The 20,077-nt window shown below is 42.6% G+C and overlaps 1 protein-coding gene across 7 annotated transcripts; it reads right to left on the reverse strand.

Moving 5' to 3' along the window:
- Positions 1 to 250: 250 nt before the first annotated feature.
- On the reverse strand, positions 251 to 20,031 carry TAF5L (TATA-box binding protein associated factor 5 like). Of its 7 annotated transcripts, none has more exons than XM_053936947.1 (5): positions 19,951 to 20,031; positions 15,323 to 15,467; positions 10,615 to 10,719; positions 7,194 to 7,918; positions 251 to 2,180 (listed from the first exon to the last, which is right to left on the reverse strand). In XM_053936947.1, exons 2-5 carry the CDS (start codon positions 15,462 to 15,464, stop codon positions 1,383 to 1,385), a joined length of 1,770 nt encoding a protein of 589 aa, XP_053792922.1. In that variant the 5' UTR covers positions 15,465 to 15,467; positions 19,951 to 20,031; the 3' UTR covers positions 251 to 1,382. The 7 variants fall into 7 exon arrangements, with proteins under 7 accessions (XP_053792922.1, XP_053792919.1, XP_053792921.1 ...); XM_053936944.1 differs by lacking the exon at positions 19,951 to 20,031 and adding an exon at positions 19,586 to 19,750; XM_053936946.1 differs by lacking the exon at positions 19,951 to 20,031 and adding an exon at positions 19,304 to 19,434.
- Positions 20,032 to 20,077: the final 46 nt, after the last annotated feature.

The following is a 20,077-nucleotide window of genomic DNA, read 5'->3' on the forward strand; positions in this document are numbered from 1 at the left end:
ATCAATATCCCACTCCATGATGTGTCCCATCAGCTCTGTGGAAAGCAAGTAGGGTGACATCAAAACAGCACCAAGTGAGCAAGGCCACCAGATTCAGCCTTCAAGTAGGTCTGTCTCATGCAGTGCAGGGGAAGCTGCTGCCCTCTTCTTCTCATACAACTCAGAGCAAACTTCCCAGAAAGAGACCAAACAATTTTTATTTTTCTTTTTAAACTAAATGCTTTTAATAGAAAACAAAATACAAAATAACTCTTTCCAGAAAGCAGAAATATTTAATCTCTCCAAATGACAAACTAGAACGTGCTTTTTCTGCAGATCCTTGTAAATGCTGATGATATCTCTCACAAAATGTTCATGAAACTGGTATTGCAACATTTGAGAAAAATCCAACACTGGCAGAGCTGCCTCTGTGTACACACAATAATTTAGTAATACTATTTTTTCCCATGTCACTTTGTGTGTTTCTCCTCATCTTCCTCTCCCCAGACTGCCAACTTCCATTTATGGAAATCTTTCTGTGAGGTGCAGTGGTGAGTTGCCATGACCTGTTTCCATTAGGAGTCCAAACTTGGCTGTTTCCGTCCTATGGTGCCCTCCCTCCAGACAAGGCAATCGTTATCCTTAAAGCCACCACTCTGTCCCCACTGTTCTCCCTTCCTCAAAACACAGCGCAACCAGAGTCAGAAAATTTCCTAATTAATGGAACATAAATACACATAGTCACAGCTAGTATCAGGAACCAAACCCAAAGAACAATGCAGAGATGGGCCCCAACTGAGGTCAGATTTCCTTGCCTTACTGAAAAAGAACAAGGGTATTTTCTACTTATTTAGTCCAAAATATTCCCGAAGTGCTATAGGGAGCTGAAATATTTAGGACCACTATCACTGTAGAAAATACATAATGTTCTTTTAATTAGAAGGGTCTTAAAAATGCTGGTCCTCTGCAATACCAGGAAAGCAAAAGCAAAACAAAACAAAAACCACTGGGCCAGTAGTTCTCCACACACTCAAGCCAAATTAACAGTAGATAAGATGTGCCCATCAATCAATAAAGGATATTTAAGTGCAGGTCACCAGCTTATCTGGTTGGCAGTTTCACTTGTCTAGGCCAGGCTTTCAGTTTCCCTAAGTTACTGGATTTACTCCCCTTTTTCCCATTCCTAAAAGTACAAAATTAGAATGTATATTTTCATCAATCCTCCTTTTTTTCATTTTTCTGTTCAATAGCACAGGCATTTTTGCGACATCTTAAAGCATTTGTATCACTCTGAACATGCCTTTCAAGGGGGCAGAGGAAGTGTTTCACAGTCAGTAATCTCAGTTTGCAATGGACTCTGCCATACAAGACACCCACCTGCTTCCCTAAGACAAAAAGCAAAATTAATGTTCCTGATTTTCTTGTGCAATTCCAGTCACTAGAAGAAGATTACAGGCCATAAACTGTACGCTCAGTACATTATTCATCTGTCCAGTATATACACCAACCAGTTCACTGGAAGACCCATCCACAGGGGCGTTGCAGTAAGTGTTCCGAATGTCCCAGACCCGAACTGAATTGTCCATCGATGCTGAAGCAATTAAACTACTGTCAGGGCTAAAAGTAAGGCTGGTTATGTTGTCTGTGTGCCCCCTCAGTTCTTTGTAAAGAGTTCCTGATGCCAAGTCCCACAGCTTCAGCCGCTGGTCTTCACCTGCCGATGCCAGGTACTTACCATTGGGGGAAAACGCGAGCGCCAGCACAGGGCCCCGGTGCCCGGTGAAAAGCCGCACTGAGTTGCCCTGCTGAGTGCTCCACAGGCGCACTGTTTTGTCCGTGGAGCCTGTCGCTAAGTAGTTGGAATTGGGGTGGAACTTGATGCAGTCCACGTCTGCCAAATGGCCCGCGTATATTCGCAGCGGGTACGTCCGATCAAACGACCAGAGCCTTGCAGTGCGATCGTGGGAACCGCTGGCAAAGTACAGGCTGCAGGGGCTAATATCCAAATCCCAGACAGGATAGGCATGTCCTTGGTACAACACAGTGTTTGTAAAGCTTCTGAGGTCCCAGTACCTGATGGACATGTCCTCAGAACAAGATAAGAGTCCTGAACTGTCTGAAAGGAACCTTGTGCTATACACAGGTCCACAGTGCCCTCTCAGGATCTTCATTTCTGTGCCTGCATTGTCATCCTCTTCCTCCTGCTCATGAAGAAGAAAAAGAAACAAGGAAGGAAAGAGTGTTTACCCATTTAACAAATATAAAAACCTCCATGAGGAAACCAGGAGGGTGTTAATACAGAAGGAGTTACATTATTTACTTTATTTACTTTATATGTGGCACAGTTTGTGCAACTCTGAGACACAAACATTGCTGGTACATTAGCTGCAAGTGAATACTGAAAGAGATGGTGAGATAAGACTTTCTATAAAGGCATTCTCTTTAATTTTGGTAGCCTTATGCTCCAGTCCAGAAGGCATCTTAACCAGAGACTACAGGCACAGAGGGGAAGAAATATATAATGACATTTTTCCTTTTGCTAAAAACATATGCATAGTCTCTCTCCACTCTACTAAAAATATTTGGCTAAGATGTCGAAAGCAGATCTTGGCATCTACTGTTTTTGTGTGGTCATTGTTGGAAGTGAATCTCACAGTAGAGGGAAACAATCACAGATGTCTTAAATGAAAGGCAGGAGATAGAAAGACAAAGGATATTTGACAAGCTGTCTGCTTAACATTCCTTCTCAATCCCGCATGTGAACAGAAATGCAGCAAGGCTAACATCTATTTCTCCCTCCAAGCTCCATCAGGATGCTTTCACATCCTCACCCTCCAAGAACAGCCTTCAAGAATAGCAATAGCAAATATATGCAGCTTATTTAGGCCAATGTATCTATTTTGGTGTATGAGAAGATGAACAATCACAAAAATTATGGCACTGGAAACCTTTCTATCCTGTTATTCTCCAATTCAAGTACCAGGGCAGATAATCAACAAGTAAAGGCTTTTGTTTTTAAAGACTATTCAGTGAGCTGAGCTAAAGGAATCTCTTGATGGATGGTAAGAGTCTCTAAAAGCCTACTCAGGTAGGACCTTTTGACACTCTAAGGCTACAGACTACACAGGTTTCAACAGATCTCAGAAGTGTCCTTGCCTGACAAACTGGGGTCTCACTGACAGTGCAAGATAACCCTTGCTTGGGGTACACCTGCATAGCAGCTTGAGACCAGCCTTCCTCAGGACTATCAGGAAGACACTTTTCCTCAGTACTGAATCAGTAACACTCATTCACAATCTCTGCACATCAAATTCAACACAACATCCTTTTGTTTATAAGCAGCCCCTTTATTTATCATCTTGAACTGGCCCATTTCCTGCAGAAGGAGCACTTCCTGCCCTGAGAGGAAACTCAATTCCCCAGGGCTGCTGGACTGTTGACAACCAGCAGAAGTCAGAGCAGCAGAAGTCAGTGTGTTGTAAGCAGCTCTCTATCTCCCACACTCCCGCCTCCAACCTCAGGACCACAGACAATTTGGCTTCAGACTTAGCAATAGCCCAGAAAGTGCTTCTCCTCCAGTGGTTTCAAATTTCACGGTGGAGGTGAGCAAACTCTGACTTGGCCATCTCCTTGCCTTTCTCCATCTCAACAGCATGTTACATAGTAGGCAGCAATCCATCTTTAGCAATGCTGCTTCTCTTCATAGTCAGTGACCATGGGAACTTTATGATGTGGCTGAAGCCAACTTCCTCTCTGCTATGCAGGTGAGGCAAAGAGAAATTGCAGGCTCTGCCATGCAAGAGCACCATTCTTATTCAAATCGCTTTTCTACCTCAGATAGAGCATGGCTTACTGGAATCTACAGCATCTCTAGGGTGTGTTGCTACATTAAAGGAGAATGGCTGATACCTGCAGCATTTTAGACTATTTACTTATGACCATAAGATTCCTGACAAGTTACCAGTGGAAGCCCATTCAAGCTGCCTGTATTGTACTAGTTTCTGCAAATTTTGCAAGTCCAGGTACTTAATTTTGTGCATTCAAATACAATGCTACATGGGCTATCTGCAAGCACCTCCTCTTCCCTCCTTATATTACAGCACCAGGAGATTTGACAACACCTTCTGCAGCGTTGAAACCCACACTCCTATGTGGTCACAGGTAGCAAATCTTATCTTTCTGTTTGACACCCAATTAGCATAACTGCACACTCCTGTCATAGCTCACTGAAAACAGTACATCTATAATGCTTCTGAGTCACCACATTTTTCAGTTTCCTCCCTATCCAAGGTAGTCTGCTGACCAGATTAGCAAGGCAGCTGCAGTGCAGCCATCAAACCTCAAAAAGCAACAATGAGAGCCTCAAAGAGAAACAAATCAAACTCACATTTCTTCCTTTTTTTTTTCTAACAAGTAACAGGTTTTCCTGGGTGTCATAATCTCTCTCATCCTACACTGCTCTTAAGATGTCAAAAGGGAAGACCTCTTACCTATCTACAGCAGAGATGCCCTAGCACAGAACAATGAGGAAGGATGGCTCTCTTTGCAAGATATTTTTTACTGCTCCTTTCAGAATTCCTTCCCATCTGCCATCAAGCAAGGTGTCAGCATCATTCCCACTCCTTATCACTTGAATGACCACTGCTACTTAAAAGCAGAACCTTAGAAGCAGAGCTAAATGGGGTCAAGTCTTAGTCTTCACAGGATTTAAAGGCTGGCACTATTGTGGCTTGGAACAGAGCATTATTTTCTGATGTTGATTTATGGAGTACCAGCAATGAGCATGGTTAAATTGCAAAGAGACAAACAACACTTCCATTTGTACAGCTACAAAACTCCATTTTTATACTGGACTCAAAGTAAGAGAGACAATAAAGTGGCATTTGTGAGATGCTACTATAAAGAAAACAGAGTTACTGTATCCCAAAATAATAAGCCTCTCTTATTTCCAAGAAGCAAGACTACACTAGTGAAGTACACTGCAGCACCACACTGAGAAAAATTTAGTAAAACTACACCTAGAAGATGATTTTGACCTTAGTGACACAAAGGCTTTACATGGACTAGGAAAAAACTGTTGTTCTAACACATTTGCTAAGTCTCAACCTCTTTTACGTACACATATAAACACACCCCTTCACAAGAAGAATTAATAAACCCAGCAGAGTAGCTTTAGTGCCACCCTGAACAACATTCACTGAAACTAGCATTTTAGACCTTTGTGACTGCATAAAGGAAGGATTTGTTTCCTTGCAGAAAATAGAAAACCAGGCTGAAGACTACATATTTAATGCATTACTATTTAAATACATTATCCAAACCTAATTATACAATACAGAAATCAACCAAACCAAATTTTAACATTCTCACAAGTTATTCTATAGAACTCACAGAAATAATGTCAAAGCACATTCAGAATTTTTGTTCTTTGTCAAAGTCTGTATCAAAGTCTGTATTTATCCCTGTGGATTGCACTGACCACACTGCAGTGACAATCTGAAATACAGCCCCTGCTCACACTGAGCTGCAGCCCAGTCAAGGTAGTCTGGTTTGGTATTGGTATCTATGGCTTCCTCTCACATGGCATCAAGGCAATTGCTGGCCGGTTCCCACCTGCAACGCTGTGGGTGCCTGTGTATTTCCACTTAGGGCTCCCAGATAACTGAATTAATTTCCTTGTAGTCAAGGGGCTTTCATTTGCATTTGGTAATCAAATTTGTGTTCAGGCTGGTATTGGTATCCTCCCTCAACTCTGAACTCCTGCTCAGGTCACTATTTGTTCTGTCAGTGGTGGAAATTATTCAGGGCAATGATGACTTTAATCTGTGCTGGTTTTTGACCAGTTTTTGGCTTTAGACCTGTGCACAAAACATCAAATAGCCACCATAAGCCATGAGCATTCAGGATTTTATGGCATTCTCCTAATATATGTACAATGCCAAGTCTATGACTACATGCCAAAGAAAGCTAATACACTCCTGATAACCTGGCAGTATCTCACTTTTCCACAGTCCAGAGCCAAAGAAGTTGACCTGCTGATTTACCAGACAAATTCTCCTCTGTTGCAGGTTGCTGACATTTGGCTTCCATGATGGGCAATATACAGTCACATGCCCTATGAACTCTTGCAGTTTATAATGAAAACAAGCCAAAGCTCTATTTTGGGCTAGTCTCACTTTGATGCCTGCCTCTTTTCTCAAGCTGTTTAACAAACCAATCCCTAATCACAGATCTCTAAATACACCAAGCTCTCAGCACTCTTCCAAAATAAAGAGAACCTTGCCACTAAGTATTTTTTAGAAGAAAAAACAGTGGAAAAAAGGGTGTCTCTCCTGCTAAACAGTCAAGACAAGAACAAATGAATTAGGTTTTTTTTTAGGAGAAGAGTGATTAAACAACAGAAGAGTAAAAATTTTCATCTCTAACCAGATATAAGTTGCTACTTATTGTGTGGAGAGTTGTGTGGAGAGGGGAGGAAAGGTGTGACTAGAAAGGAAAAAAGAAAGAAGTCAAGTAGAAAATGCCACCTAGCATTGCATGTGAAGTAAAGGTACACACATCCCAGCACTCTGAGGAAGAGTAGGAGGCCTCTAAAATTTCTACACTTCAGATTCCTTAACAAAGACATTTTGCATAACTCTTCCATAACTCTTGACCTCTGGTAAATTAAGGTGATACCCGAAATACAGTTTTGCACATAGGCATCTGATCGGACTTCTTTAGCACTTTCCTTACTTTGTCTATATTTTCCTCTTCATGTGTGTCTGCCCTTCTCTCCACCCTTCTGCCTGGTTGTTCTGAGCTACTTCTAGATTTCATTTGGCACAGTGTTTTCATTGCCTGTATTGCCTTGTTTCATCTTTCCATCCCAAAGAAGGCTCCACACTCCTCAGGGAAGAGAGTCTACTCTAGTCACCTGTTCTTTCTGGGTTTCCTGTCTACTGTCATCTGTTCAAGGACAGCTGGAGGACAGGGACCAGCACCCAGGACTAACAAACTATGACCTAAACACAGACTGATTGCACCTCAGTTTAGCATTTACAACCAATGCAGGGAAGAACAAGGATGACAGTAGGTTATAAAATCTCTGCATCAAGGCAGACAGGTGGTGCAACAGCCTCAGAGTTCCCTAAGATATTACTACATACTCAACAATCCGTGTACAAAGCAAGTCAGCAGAAGGGGAAGAACGGAGGAAAAAAGAGTATCCAAACCTCCTCATCTAGGATGTCACAAGCCAAACGGATGCGGGACACATCAACAAGGTGGGGCTCAGATTTCAGCTTCCTGGAGTGCAGACTCCACAGCTTCACACATGAATTATCAAACCCAGCAGCAAGCAGCTTGCTATTTGGTGAAATCTCTGCAGTGTTCAGCAACTGCTCTGTGTTATAGAAGGCATAGAAACAGATGGTGGTTAAGGAAGGGGGCCCATCCTTGACACGTTTAATGCTATCCTGCAGTAAATCCAGTGCTGCCTCATTCTGCAGAATGGAAGCTGGCATGTCGCTGGGTTCCAGGCCATTGCTCTCGTTGCGTGAGGAGCTCCCACCAGCATAGAGCTGGTAGTCAGTCCTCTTGGCGGGCTGCACATCCAAGTGAATGTGCAAGGTCAGGACTTTGCACAGGGCATTGTTGTTGTCACTTTGGAGGTAGCGAAGAAGGTAGTTGTAGCTGTCCTCTTGAAGGCGGATGACATATTTGTTGTCCAGAAAGGCCCGGAGCTTCAAGTTGGACAGGATATCTTGAATAGTCATGGTAGTCTGCAACTGTTCAATGATATCCTTCTGGCTGGCATTCTGCAAGAACATGCCATGGAAGCGGCTGTAAAAACTGTCCACTGTGCTTTTTAGGCCATTCTGGACCATGTTCAGATGGAGGTAGACAAAGAGGGGATATAGAAGAGGCATCACTTCATGGCTGTGCTGAGAATCTGAATCTACATAAAAAAACACAACAACAATCTTTGAATGACTTTTCAAACCACTTCCTACTGGGAATAAAACAGAGCAAGGATGACTACTGAGAAAGCCTTGACAATGACATCGGAAAGCAAGCAAAAAGAGACGTTTGTTGGCACATCCAAGCAAACTCCTTCTGTCACCTAAAGGAGGTACAATAGAGATTGCCACATCAGTGAGGTACCTTGTCAGAACAAAATGCAGGTATTTCAAAACCCTTTTCAGGTGTGGGACAACTAATAATATACCACCTCATAAAATACATGATAGTTGAATTTTCCCCATTTATTTCAAAAGAAAAAGTATGCTCTTGGTACCCTTTGTTTATTGTGATAAATGAACTTTCAAATGTATTAATTATATTTTAAAAGAGTACTTTTAGTGTTCAAGCCAAAATTATTTACCTAGCTTGTCTGGCCTGAGCTTTTTTTCTCTCAGCTTCAGTAAAACCTAAGTGTGGTGCTTTGGATGGAACTGATTTGTCTTCAGGGGAAAGAAAGCTACAGTTTCCAAAATGTACTGCAATATGCTGTGTTCTTGTTTTATTTTTGTGCCTGCTTATGTACATGCTTTTCTCTCTCTGCCAAGGCAAATCCCAGTAGTAATTCCTAGTACACAGTGTAACAAACCCCGATTAGGCTGTGCTGTACCTTGCAGAGGCTGATCTGTGCAACAGCTCCACCTTCCCCAGCTTCTCTGGGGCTGTTTGCCAGCTGCAGGGAGCTGAAAGAACAGAGCCTGCCGAACACTGTAGCAACAACAGGGCCACAATGAGTAACTACCACAGGACCAAATGGTCCAAATTAGTGGAACACAAATAGGCACTGCTGATCCTCAAAATGCAAAATGCATTGCTGCTTTTCAACATGCTCTTCCCTCCTGCCACTCACCAATGCATGTTCTCTTTTCTTCCTTCCCATTAGGTTATTTTTCCTTTGTGTTGAGCACTCTTCCAGACTTTCTCTAGCCCATACTGTGCCTCTCATTTCTACAGGAGTAACTACAGAGTATGCATGGCGTGCATATGCATGCATATTTGCATACTTGTGCATCACTCTTCTTCCTGTCCCACTGAAACTGGGCCAAAGCCAGTGAAAACAGTGGTCTGCATGTAGTAAAAGCTCTAAGCAGTCAGCAGGTCTCTTTTTTCTCCAAGTGCACTAGTCCGAAAATGAAAGGACCTCGCTTTGCAGTAGGGGAAAAGGGGAAGAGATGGGAAGTTGGCAGAAACACGAACAAAGAAAATGTTCCATAGGAACACACAAAGAGGTTACAGGAGCTTGGTCTGTCTAGAAGAATAAGGGGTATTCAAATGCTTTCCTTCAGTACTCAGTGGGACATTATACAGGAAAAGGAGCCAGCCTCTTCTCAGAGGTGCTCAGTGGAAGGACAACAGGCAAGCTGCTGCAAGGGAAATTTTCACTGAATTGCAGCAGAGCCTCAGAGATGCACAGCAATCTCCAGAGTGTTTGATTTTCTAAATCTGACTGGAAAAGGCTCTGAGCAACCTGATCAAACACCCATCTTGCCCCGCTTTGAACAGGTGGTTGAACTAGAGACTAGTTAGTTAATTTACACCATGTCACTAATCCCCTACTCACTCCTCAGTGGGGCAGACATCACAGGAATGGGAAGTGTCCTGCTGTGCCTTGTGGCTAGTTGGCAAGCTACTCCCTTGAACAAACAGAGGTAGTCCATATGTGTAAGATATCAAACTAGAGCAAGAGGGACAAAAAAAGATAAAAGCAGTCAACCCAAACACCAAAACCTAGCACTTCATCAAGCATTAAGCAAGCACTTCACCAAGCACTGAACAGAGCTATTGTACTTCTAAAAATCTATTAAACCATAAGGATTTACTTCAAATACTAAAGTGCAAAGGTATTGGACTGCTGTAGATGACAAGGTGCCAAGAATTCACTATTTTCTGCCTTTGCCTTCCTGCTCCCTTCCCTTCCAAAACTATCAAAAATAATAATCCTGATGTTATGCACACTGGGATCAAATCCCTACACTGGACAAATATTGTGTGCGACAACTTCACTTTCCTTGGTACTATTCTTTAAAAATTCTATCTGCTTTCTTCTTCCCATGTTGGGGACTTAGAAATAAGGACACTTCCAAGAGTACTTGTTAAAAAAATTATAGAATAATTATAAAAAAAAAATCATTATTTGTCTTCTGCATCATTATGGAGTAATTTTTTTTTTTACTTTGCTGTATTGCTCCAGTCTCAAAGCCAGTACAGCTAAATTTATGGGAACAGAAATCCCTTAGAAATCCAGACCATCATAAAAACACTCCAATTATGGATAAAAATAAAACCTTAAACTAGGATACAACAGAGAACTACAGTCTTTTCTCAGTTACTTTCTTTTCAAATAAAACACTGATTTTCCTTTCTGTCCTATGTAAATATGGTGTTGTCTAGAAGACCTACAAAGGGTAAATGCTTGAACAAGAAAGGGCAAAGAGCCAGCCATCTACAAAACTCAAAGCTATCCAGCACACAGAGAACAACCAAAAAAGAAAAAAGAAATACTTCTATTTTAACTGAAATCTCAAAACTAGAAATCAAAACTTTATTAGAGATATGAGTTTGAAATTTACTGTATTGCCCTTTACTCATTGAAATGACAAAAAAGTCAGTTTTCTTCCGTGCTTCCCGATTTACCTGTCAGAAAATTGCGTAATCGTCCAAACTGTACTTCATATTGCTGTGGCTCTGCCAGGCAGGGAGCTGCAGACACAACGTTGGCACAACCAGACTCAGATTGGACTGTGAAATAAAAAAAGCAAAACTTACATAAGGATTTAAGGATTTTTACATATGTGTCTGAATACAAAGCTTCTCATAAAATCCAAGGTATGCAGCCACTCAGATGACATTTCATCTTTCAAACCATTCAGGTATGAAATAGTCCAAAGCATCTAAACATTAATCACCTAGACAGATTACAAAGGACAAAATACACTGGAAGCCAAAACCCACCCTAAAAATTTCAGCAACTCACCTCCTCCACCCAGAACACATTTTCAGGTCTTCAAATACAACTGTAAATTCCCAAGAAATTCAGTGTAACAACCATCACAGACCCCTCAGAAGTTTTACAACTGTGGTTTTGCAACTTTACACTCAGAAAAGATGAGGCAAGCAGCATACAACTTTCTCCAAAGTATAGTTTCTTTTTCAGTGAGTCCCAACTACTATCATGAACACGTCTAAAGTGACAATACTTCAGAGTCTCAAATTTCTTGTCCCAGTCATTATAATTTACAACAAATTACAACCATTATAATTTATTAAGTCTCACAGAGGTGGCGGAGAAAACTGAACCTCTAAGCAAACACTTAGTAATTTTTTACCAAAATGTGCCCTCCTCCCTGAGGATTTTAGGTTAAGGGGTAGCTGACAACTGACCACAAACTCAGTTGTTACGGTCTCCTCAGACCATGTTAAACTGTTTTTCAGAACCAGACTCTGGAAAAAGTGGTTCTGAATTGTTTAGAAAGGGAATTGGCTTCTCCTTCTCTGGCACCAAACCTTTGCTGTTCTGCTAATGGCCTGGAATCCACAGGGGACTTTGTGCAAGTTTTAGAGACATGCATCAAGAAACCCCAAGTAAATGCAAATACCAGTGATTAGAAACCCAAGTTCTGCTGCTCTAAATAAAGCACAAGAGGGCAAAGAGTTTCACTATTTTCCTTTCTGATTTTTTTTTCTTCAAATCTTAACTCTCATTCCCTCCCAACTCCCTATTTTCATTACTTTCACTTCAATTTATTTCAGTCTTCCTTGCCCTGCACCACTTTCCATCCTCTGCCTTTCTACTCCTGATTGACTGGGGGCATTTTGTTCCAGCATTTGGCTCATGCACAGAGGCACGAGTCTGACAGACCTGGAAGTCTATAAACAACACTATCAAATATTCACATGCTAAAGAGAGGCGAGTCTCCAGCTCATCTCAATGCCTCTAATCAACACATGGTACACAGGCAGCCTGTCACTATTCTCCCCCTGCTCCTCTCTCTCTTTCTCTCTGGTAAGACACAGGTTTACCTTCCTTCAGCTTATGTAAATACAGGAGGTATGTTTGGCAAGCTGAATTCAGCTCTTGAAACAGAGAGATGGGCTGAGCTCATCATCCTCTCTTGGGAAAAAAAAACAAAACAAAACCAGATTCCAGCACCAGTATGATATAATATCTTAAGTCAGTTCAGATATAAACAAATATAACTTGCTGAAAGGCACAGCTACACAGAGCTTTCTACAGCCTGGCTGCTTCAGAAACTCAAAGATGGTAAGAACTCCACGTTCACATACTGCTACTATTCAATACCTAAAGGAAAAAGCTCTGCTATTTGGATGTAAAATTGAATATAATCAATATTCAGTATGAGAAAGCAAACTGCATGTATGTACACATAGTAACTCAAGAATACTTAGTGACAGTTTCCAATGTCACCCATACAACTCTTTGTAAAAGCCAAGAAATACAGAAATATGAGGGCCTGTCTCTTATGCTGTCTATCACAGGATTACATGTAACAGGCAACTCTTCCCAGAAATCTGGTGGCCTCATGTTTGCAGGAATGGCAATGGCCTGCCACCTTGTTCATGCTATGCAATCAACTTTATGAGATATTTTCTCCAGGCCACAACTTTCTCTGTATAAGCAACTTAGTTCCAAAATTAAGGTGTACATCATGATTCAGAGAGGGGAGTATCATCTTTGTCTACCCGTCCTAAAACAGTCTGACTGGGCAACCATTATGGCCTATTCTTTCAGTAATGATACTAGAGCTCATTCCCATCCTGCAAATGGTAAATGAACCCTACATACCAGACAGTTCTAACAAATTCTAATTCTTTGCCTTCCCAAAACTTTAAACTAATGAGAACTGCAAAAAAGGATCAAGAAGTCAACCGATTCCAAAAAAAGAGTAAAATTTCATGCACATTTTCTACCTGGTAGAAATAAAACACTGGCTATATTTTTCTCATACGTTAATAAACCTATCACAATTTCTTTTCCACCTTCCCCAGTGGTCATAAGAACATCTATTGGAAATATCTGCTCCTCCACATCCAGTAAGTGCGGCCAGCTATGCAACCTGATAGGAAATGCAAAGGAACTTACTTCTAACTCAGGGATATGGACAGTACCCTCCCGGTCTCGTGTGTTGGCTACCAGCAAAATTGCTTCTAGCTAACAAATGTGGGGCTACTGTAAATGTTGTGTAACAGCAACTGATTCCTATTTTAGGTGAGTGTGATGATGTATAATTGTACATTATTTCAGCTAGTCATATGTGCTAACAGTGCTATGGGCAGTATTAGAGAAATCTGTTCCTTGGTCACTCACTCTGTCCTCAGACATTGTTCTTGTTTTCTAGATAAATACGGGATAATCACAAGGAAGCTCTGTGCTGTATTTTACTGCAGATATAATTGGACAGAATTCTAGATAATCTCATTTGGGCTCCCTCTCCCACAGAAAAGGGTGGACCAGATAATCTTCTGATGTCCTCTCCAAGTCTCCCATTCACACAGGCTAGTTAATTTAAAAGTCAAACAATAGAGCTGAACATAAAAAACAAGGTGAGTTTTGCTAAGGAAAAAGCAAAAACATCTTCAGAAAAACACATTTGATTAATTTCCCAAAAATAAAGCACTGCAGGCTTTACAATCTGCTCAGTTTTTACTCAGTTCGCAAAACCAAGATGACTGCAGCAGAAAGTGTTTTCAGCATCGGTTGTCAGATTAAGTAACAAGCTTGGGTTTACTTTTCTAACAGTCACTGATGGAACTGCAGTATGCTCACTGACAGCTCACTGAAAGCACATCTGACAAGAAGTAGTAAGCAACTGAATACACAAGAGCAGCCCATTTTCAGTTCTAATGAAAACTGATGACTAAATTCTCAATGACCATCCACAAAACTCATGCACTGGCAAGAGGACAGAGACTAACATGAAATGTAGTAATATTTCGTGGAAGTTCAGTAAAAAAAAACAAAATGTAAACACACACTCATTCACACTCTTTATTGAATTTTTTTTTTTTTCTGCAAGAGGCCACATACTCATGCAAGGGCTTGTAATCCAGTTAATCTTCACTACTCAGGCACTTCTGTGTCTTCCTCATATGGCTGGTATCACATTCTGAGCATGTTTTGACACTGATGTTTCTACCCACTTCTCACAAAAAAATTCCTATTAAAAAACAATTCGGGAGTTTACTTTGGTTTCATTCTTCTCCATCTTCCCTAGTACCTTTTCAGAGATTGCAATGAACTTCTGAGATTTAGGCTGAAAAAAGCAAGGAAATTAAAAGTACTATGATATTAAGTCTAATAATGAAATATTGCCCAGTTTCCTCCAGACCACTGAGGGAGTCCTCCTGGACATTGACCTACAGGTCACTCATCTTTTGATGGTTAACTATTGTAAAAATACTCTAAAGGTATTCTTTTAGAATATGTTATCTGTTCCTGCATTGAGCCTTATCTAGCCACAAACAGTTATATAGCTACTAATATTTGTTAAATTTAGTCGTATTACAAGTAACTCCATCACTCCCCTTTGTCTGAGTCACTGTCATAATCTAAGCAGTTTCATTGAGAGAAAAAAGTTTCTCCTCGCTTTTCTACCTGAAATGTCAGCCTAATATTTTCTATTACTTTTACAAGTAAATTCAATCACTATAATGTCCACATAGCTTTCATCCTTCCAATACTTCTATGTGCTGAAGCAGCAGCACAGTTTGTTGAAACAAAAATAATAATTACAATGACAACTGTCACAGACAAAATTTGGAAACCAAGCAGTGTGGCAGGATTCGAGTGTCTTTAAGAAAGAGAAGAAAGGTTATCCCCCTGCATGCTTTTTCTCATGCACTGAAGGTTTTGGGTTTTTTCCCCAAATGACAAGAGCAGACTTCTCATAACTACAAAGCTGACTATGCCAGAAAAAGACACAGCCTTATCACTTTAATTTCATATGATATAACCCTGCTGGAGTACAAAGGTACAACAGAATTTACTGCTTTTACTTCCTTTTTCATCTAGGTTCTTCTCCCTTCCATTCCAAAGCACCACTACTCACCAGACTTCATGTTATTTGGGATAAAACACATGTATTTTCCACTACCCTCACATGGTATTTCAGCCTGATGTTTCACTGACTAGGAATGTCACCTTGTTACACTTCCACCCACAATTTCATTCTTCAGAAGTTCATAATTCACGCCAACTTAACAGTGAGAATTTTCTTCATTTCAAAAGGAGAAATGTCCACATGTGCAGACAAATCCATATAGCTGCCAGCACACGTGCTCACAACTCTGCCAAGAAGTAGCAATGGAAAAACGATAGGATTACCTGTGAGATTAGCTGCCATCTCTTCAGCAGTCTGACATAACCTCAGCCCTTGTTTTAGGGGACCTTCCGAGTCCACATACTGACGGCGCTTGAGGTAGCAGGACACTGCCATCTGAATCTGTTCTGTGCGTACGCGTTTCATGACCTCAAAAGGAAAGAAAGAGGTGATGAGACCCTTACAGGGTAGGCTGAGATCAGCTTAGACTGTAGCTGCATTGATACTGATAGAAAACAAACATCTCTGTATTTTCGTTGCTGAGATATGAAACAGAACCTTCAGGGGTTTGCCTCTCAATACTATGGCCACACTCAGATATTTTGTAGATTCCTGAAGATATTTTGCTGCCTAATTCTACTAATTTCACAGAGGAATCAAAAATAGTTTTGAGGATTCTTGACTAAAACTGCAATGGTGAACTGAAGCATTTTTGTAAAAAACAGCTCATAAAAAGGGAATATCTCTCCTCCTTGAGTTTTGACAGCAGCAGTTTGAGTACTCTTCAGTCATTTTCTGGTTCCTCTGCTTGACCAACCAACAAAAAAAAAAAAAACCTCCAGAAGATTCAGTGGAATGAGAAATTAACATACAAAGATGGAAATTTTGGAAACATAATGCTTTATATAGCAAATCTATTTGGGGAGTCCAAGAAGCAAAAGCTTGTTGGCTGAACTTAAAGGTTAGAGCCAGACTTCTGGCATTTCATTCAGATAGGTCCCCAGGAAAAAAAAAAAAAAAAAAAAAAAGAAGGAAATTAAAAGCAGAGCCTTCTTTATCATTGGCCTTGAGCTATCCAGGCTTCCCTCTTACAACAGTTTGAAACAAAAAGAATCTTTTGAAGGGTTTTTTAAAATATATATTTAGGAACCCATCCTCACAAACAGCACTTGGAAGTACCTCAAAATCAAGATGAGCCCTATGCTACCTTTTAGCCCTGGCTTGTAATAAAGGAACCTCAGCAAGATGAATGCAATAGCTCCCTTGCTATTTGTGTAGTCGCTGTCTGCACCAATCCTTCACAATAGCCATCAAGTTTACACAAAAGTTTAGATATCCTAAAAAGCTTTAAATAAAGCAGAACTAAGCCACAGTTTTTTTTTTTTTTTCCCTATCACAGCACCAGGTAAAACCTGCCTGGAGATAGTTCAACATCTTACAGCCCCAATACCAATGACATGAATGTTTCCTGAGTGCTAGTGCTTCCTCGTTTAAGCAGCTAAATCTGATGAAAAACAACTTCTCAGAGAGACAAGGATGCCCTTCCTCCCTTTGTAAGAACCATTATTTCTACCAAAAGGACAGCTTTAAAAATACAAATTAATTTTTCCTAATACCCATGCACACTTTAGTGCTTATTCCACTTGTTAGAAAAATAACCCTTTTGTGGAGTTAGGTACAAGTGGATGAGGATGCAAGGCTTCAGCAATAGTCCACCTTCAACAGATACCTGGAACTGCAAACCCACATGCTTGGGTGAAAACCTTAAAAAGATTCCCATTTGTTTCCACAGGTTAAGTAACTGTTGAGGGTGGGGAAGCGGCGACAGATGGGAGTTTTCAAAGCATTTCCAGATACACCCATTAAAATAAAAAGTTTTAAACACCTTCTTTCACTCCAAAAGCAAACTTCCTTTTCATCTTCCCTGCAATTAAAGAAGTTATATCTGGGACACTGTCTCAAGTGTAACACTTCTGCTGCACAAAACTGTAGGAAAGACAGAACTCTTATCAAGACCACCAAGTAGATGGACCACCACAAGGATGTACCAGCAACTTCGCACCTTCCTAAAAAACAGCCTTAACTAAGCTTCACAATGTATTGTTAACATTCTACATTTCAGCCAGCAGCACGGACTCATGCACAAGTGATTTGCCCAGGTCCACACCGAGGCATTTATGCAATAAACTGAAGCATTTATGCAATCTGCGCAGTTTCTTGCTCCCCTGTGTACTCCCCCCCTGCAGTCACAGTAGAGGACATTACTAGCAGTATCTCAAGATTTTTTTCCCTACTTCCAGGTGACACAACAGGAACTCCCTTAAAGAAATGCATCTTCATCAAGAAACACCCATTAGCATCAGACACAGTATCACCCATACTCTAATTTCAGCTCTTTGCTTCTTCCTTCACTTTGCCTTTACACTTCACACTCAGCATTACAAAGAACAATGTCACCGAGGCAGGAAAAGCATTCATGTTAAGTGCAAGAGCAAAATCAACACTCCTACAAATATTCTTTATTGAGCCCTTTATCAAAATTAGAGTGTATCATAAAATAAACATAAGGATGGTCTCCCAAAATGCCGTCAGCCTAGTTCAAGCTATGCCAATTCACAACAGGTCAATGATGCAGAATTTAAAGGCATAAAAAGACAAGCCTGCCATTTTTAACTTTCAGTCAATTTTAAGACTCTGGCTCTCATAATTGAGGATAATCTCCAAAATATGTAACAAACTGAAAGCATATAAAGTTCCTTGTTCACAAAGTGCATAAAAATTGAAACAATTGTTTAGAAGTCCCAGCTGTCTTATTCTCCTCAGAGAGCCAAAGAGAATAATAAATACTAATGCCATTAACTAGTTTTACTGATGAGCAAAATACATAAGGAAAGAGAGAGGAAAGATCACACTATGAGAATGCAGAGCTACAATGAAGCATTTTCTGCAGTCTTCCAAACTGGAGCACTGAAAAAAGGTTAAGGTAATTTTTTTTTGAGGAACCAAAACCACTGGAAAAAAAAAAAAAAAAACAGAGCAGAGGCTAATAACACAAAACACATTGCAAATTCCTCCTTCCTGGAAAGGCTGGAAATTAGTTGTGAACTAAGCATTGGGCCAAGGAAATTATTTTCCCGCCTATGCAACATTTCAGGTACAGGTTTAGGCAGATTCCACGGCCTTGAAATAATCCCAGTACAGACATACTAAAAAAAGTTTTAAAACTAGCACTGGAAACACTGCTTTTAAAGACTCGGTATTCCTGTCCTGACACTGGGACAGCAGTCGCTTTCTTCCAACAGACTGAGAAAAGACCTTTGAGTATCAGAGAGCTAAGTTAAAAAACACCCAACCCCCAAACCAATAAAAGCATAAAACAAAAGCATCTTTTGAATATTCTCTAATAAGAACTCTTTCTCAGGCCTCAGTTGTGGATAGCAATAAATAATCTTTTATCCTTTATCACCACAGATGAAATACGGGGCCTACCAACAATAATAGGTCTCAATTTTAAATTTTGTGACATTAGGATAACCTGAAATTCACAAAATTTCAGAATAAACGAGATAAGGATAAACTGATATGGAGATAACCATAAAAGAAGAGCCAAAGGATGTCGCTGTACATGCAGCAGCTGTAATTCACAAAAACAGGCAAGGAAACATGACAAGTTGACTTGGAGAGCATGGTGGTGGTGCAAAATAGGAAAACAGGATAGCAGGAACTACAAAGAAGGCTTTTGCCTGAGCAGTGGCATTCATGTGAAGAGGCAGAGAGGGAACAGCTGTGATTTTAAAAGAGCAGGAATCCATTTGCATTTGGACCGAGATCTGGCTCACCATCCACGAATGACGCTTTGCCAATTCCACATTGTTTGCCCTCAACCCCCCCGCGGCCCCAAGTCGGTGCCAAGCAGTGCTTCACCGATGTCCCCTGCGGGACACTCTTGCTTTCCTCCAACCCGCTTCACACCACCTCGGCTCCAGCTCCGCCACCCCCAGGCCCTTCCTGGGCCAAGCGGAGCCGCGGGACCAGGCACTGCTCGCTTGTGGGCCCTGCCGGGGGACACCGGGGCCGGGAGCCCTGCGGGGCCCCGCGACCATCCTGGGGCTGCTCCGTGGGCCGAAGGGCGCTCGCTGAAGGGACGCCAAAATTAAAGCCTTCTCCTGTCAATATTTAAAAAAAAAAAAAAAAAAAAAAAAAAAAAAAAAAAAAAAAAAGGAGGAGAGATGGCGCGACAAGAAGACCACATTAAACCCACGCACTTTCCAAGGGAAAGAAGCATATCACGACCAGAGGCCCCCCCGCGACCTCCGGGCGCGGGGCACGCGCCCGGCCCCGTCCGCAGCCGGGGCTGCCCCAAGGCCGCGCCCGTGCCCGAGGAGCCTCCGCCGGCCTGCCGGGAGCCGCCGGCCGCGCCGGGCCTGCGGGCCTCCGCCACGAGGCGGCCAGCGGGACGCCCAGGCCCTGCTCCCGCCGCCGGCCCCGCCCCCTGCGCCCCCCCCGCGCGGGCCCCGGGCCGCGGCCCCGGGCCGGTCCCCACTCACTGAGCATCGCAGGCGGCGGGAAGCGGCGGAAGGCAGGCGGGGGCCGGCGTGGCCGGAGGGGGCTGTTACTGCACCCGGCGGAGCCGGGCGCTGCCAGCAGGCGCGCCGCCGCTGCCGCCTGCCCTGCGGGCCGGTACCGGTGGCGCGGCCGGTGCTACCCGGGGCCCGGCGGGCGGCGGCGGCGGCCGCTCCATGGCCCGGCTGACACACGCCGGGATGGGCGGGAGCTGGGCCGGGGCCGCGCAAGCGCCCTCTGGCCGCCAATGGGCGCGGCGGGCTCGCCCCAGCGCGCCGCCTCCCGGGTTCGGCGCTCGGCTGGTGCGGCTTGGCGGGGACAGAGGCCGGCGGGCAGGGCCCGGCCGTACCGGGAGCGGGGAGCGGGCAGCGACGGCCCTGCGAGCGGAGGGGAAGGCGAGTGGGACCGGAGGCTGGTGGGGAGAAGTGGGCGCTCGGGAGCGGGACCGTGTGCGGCCGGCGGGCGGAGGGGCACTT

The sequence above is a fragment of the Vidua chalybeata genome, chromosome 3 (genome assembly GCF_026979565.1).
Source record: "Vidua chalybeata isolate OUT-0048 chromosome 3, bVidCha1 merged haplotype, whole genome shotgun sequence".
Lineage (NCBI taxonomy): Eukaryota > Metazoa > Chordata > Aves > Passeriformes > Viduidae > Vidua > Vidua chalybeata.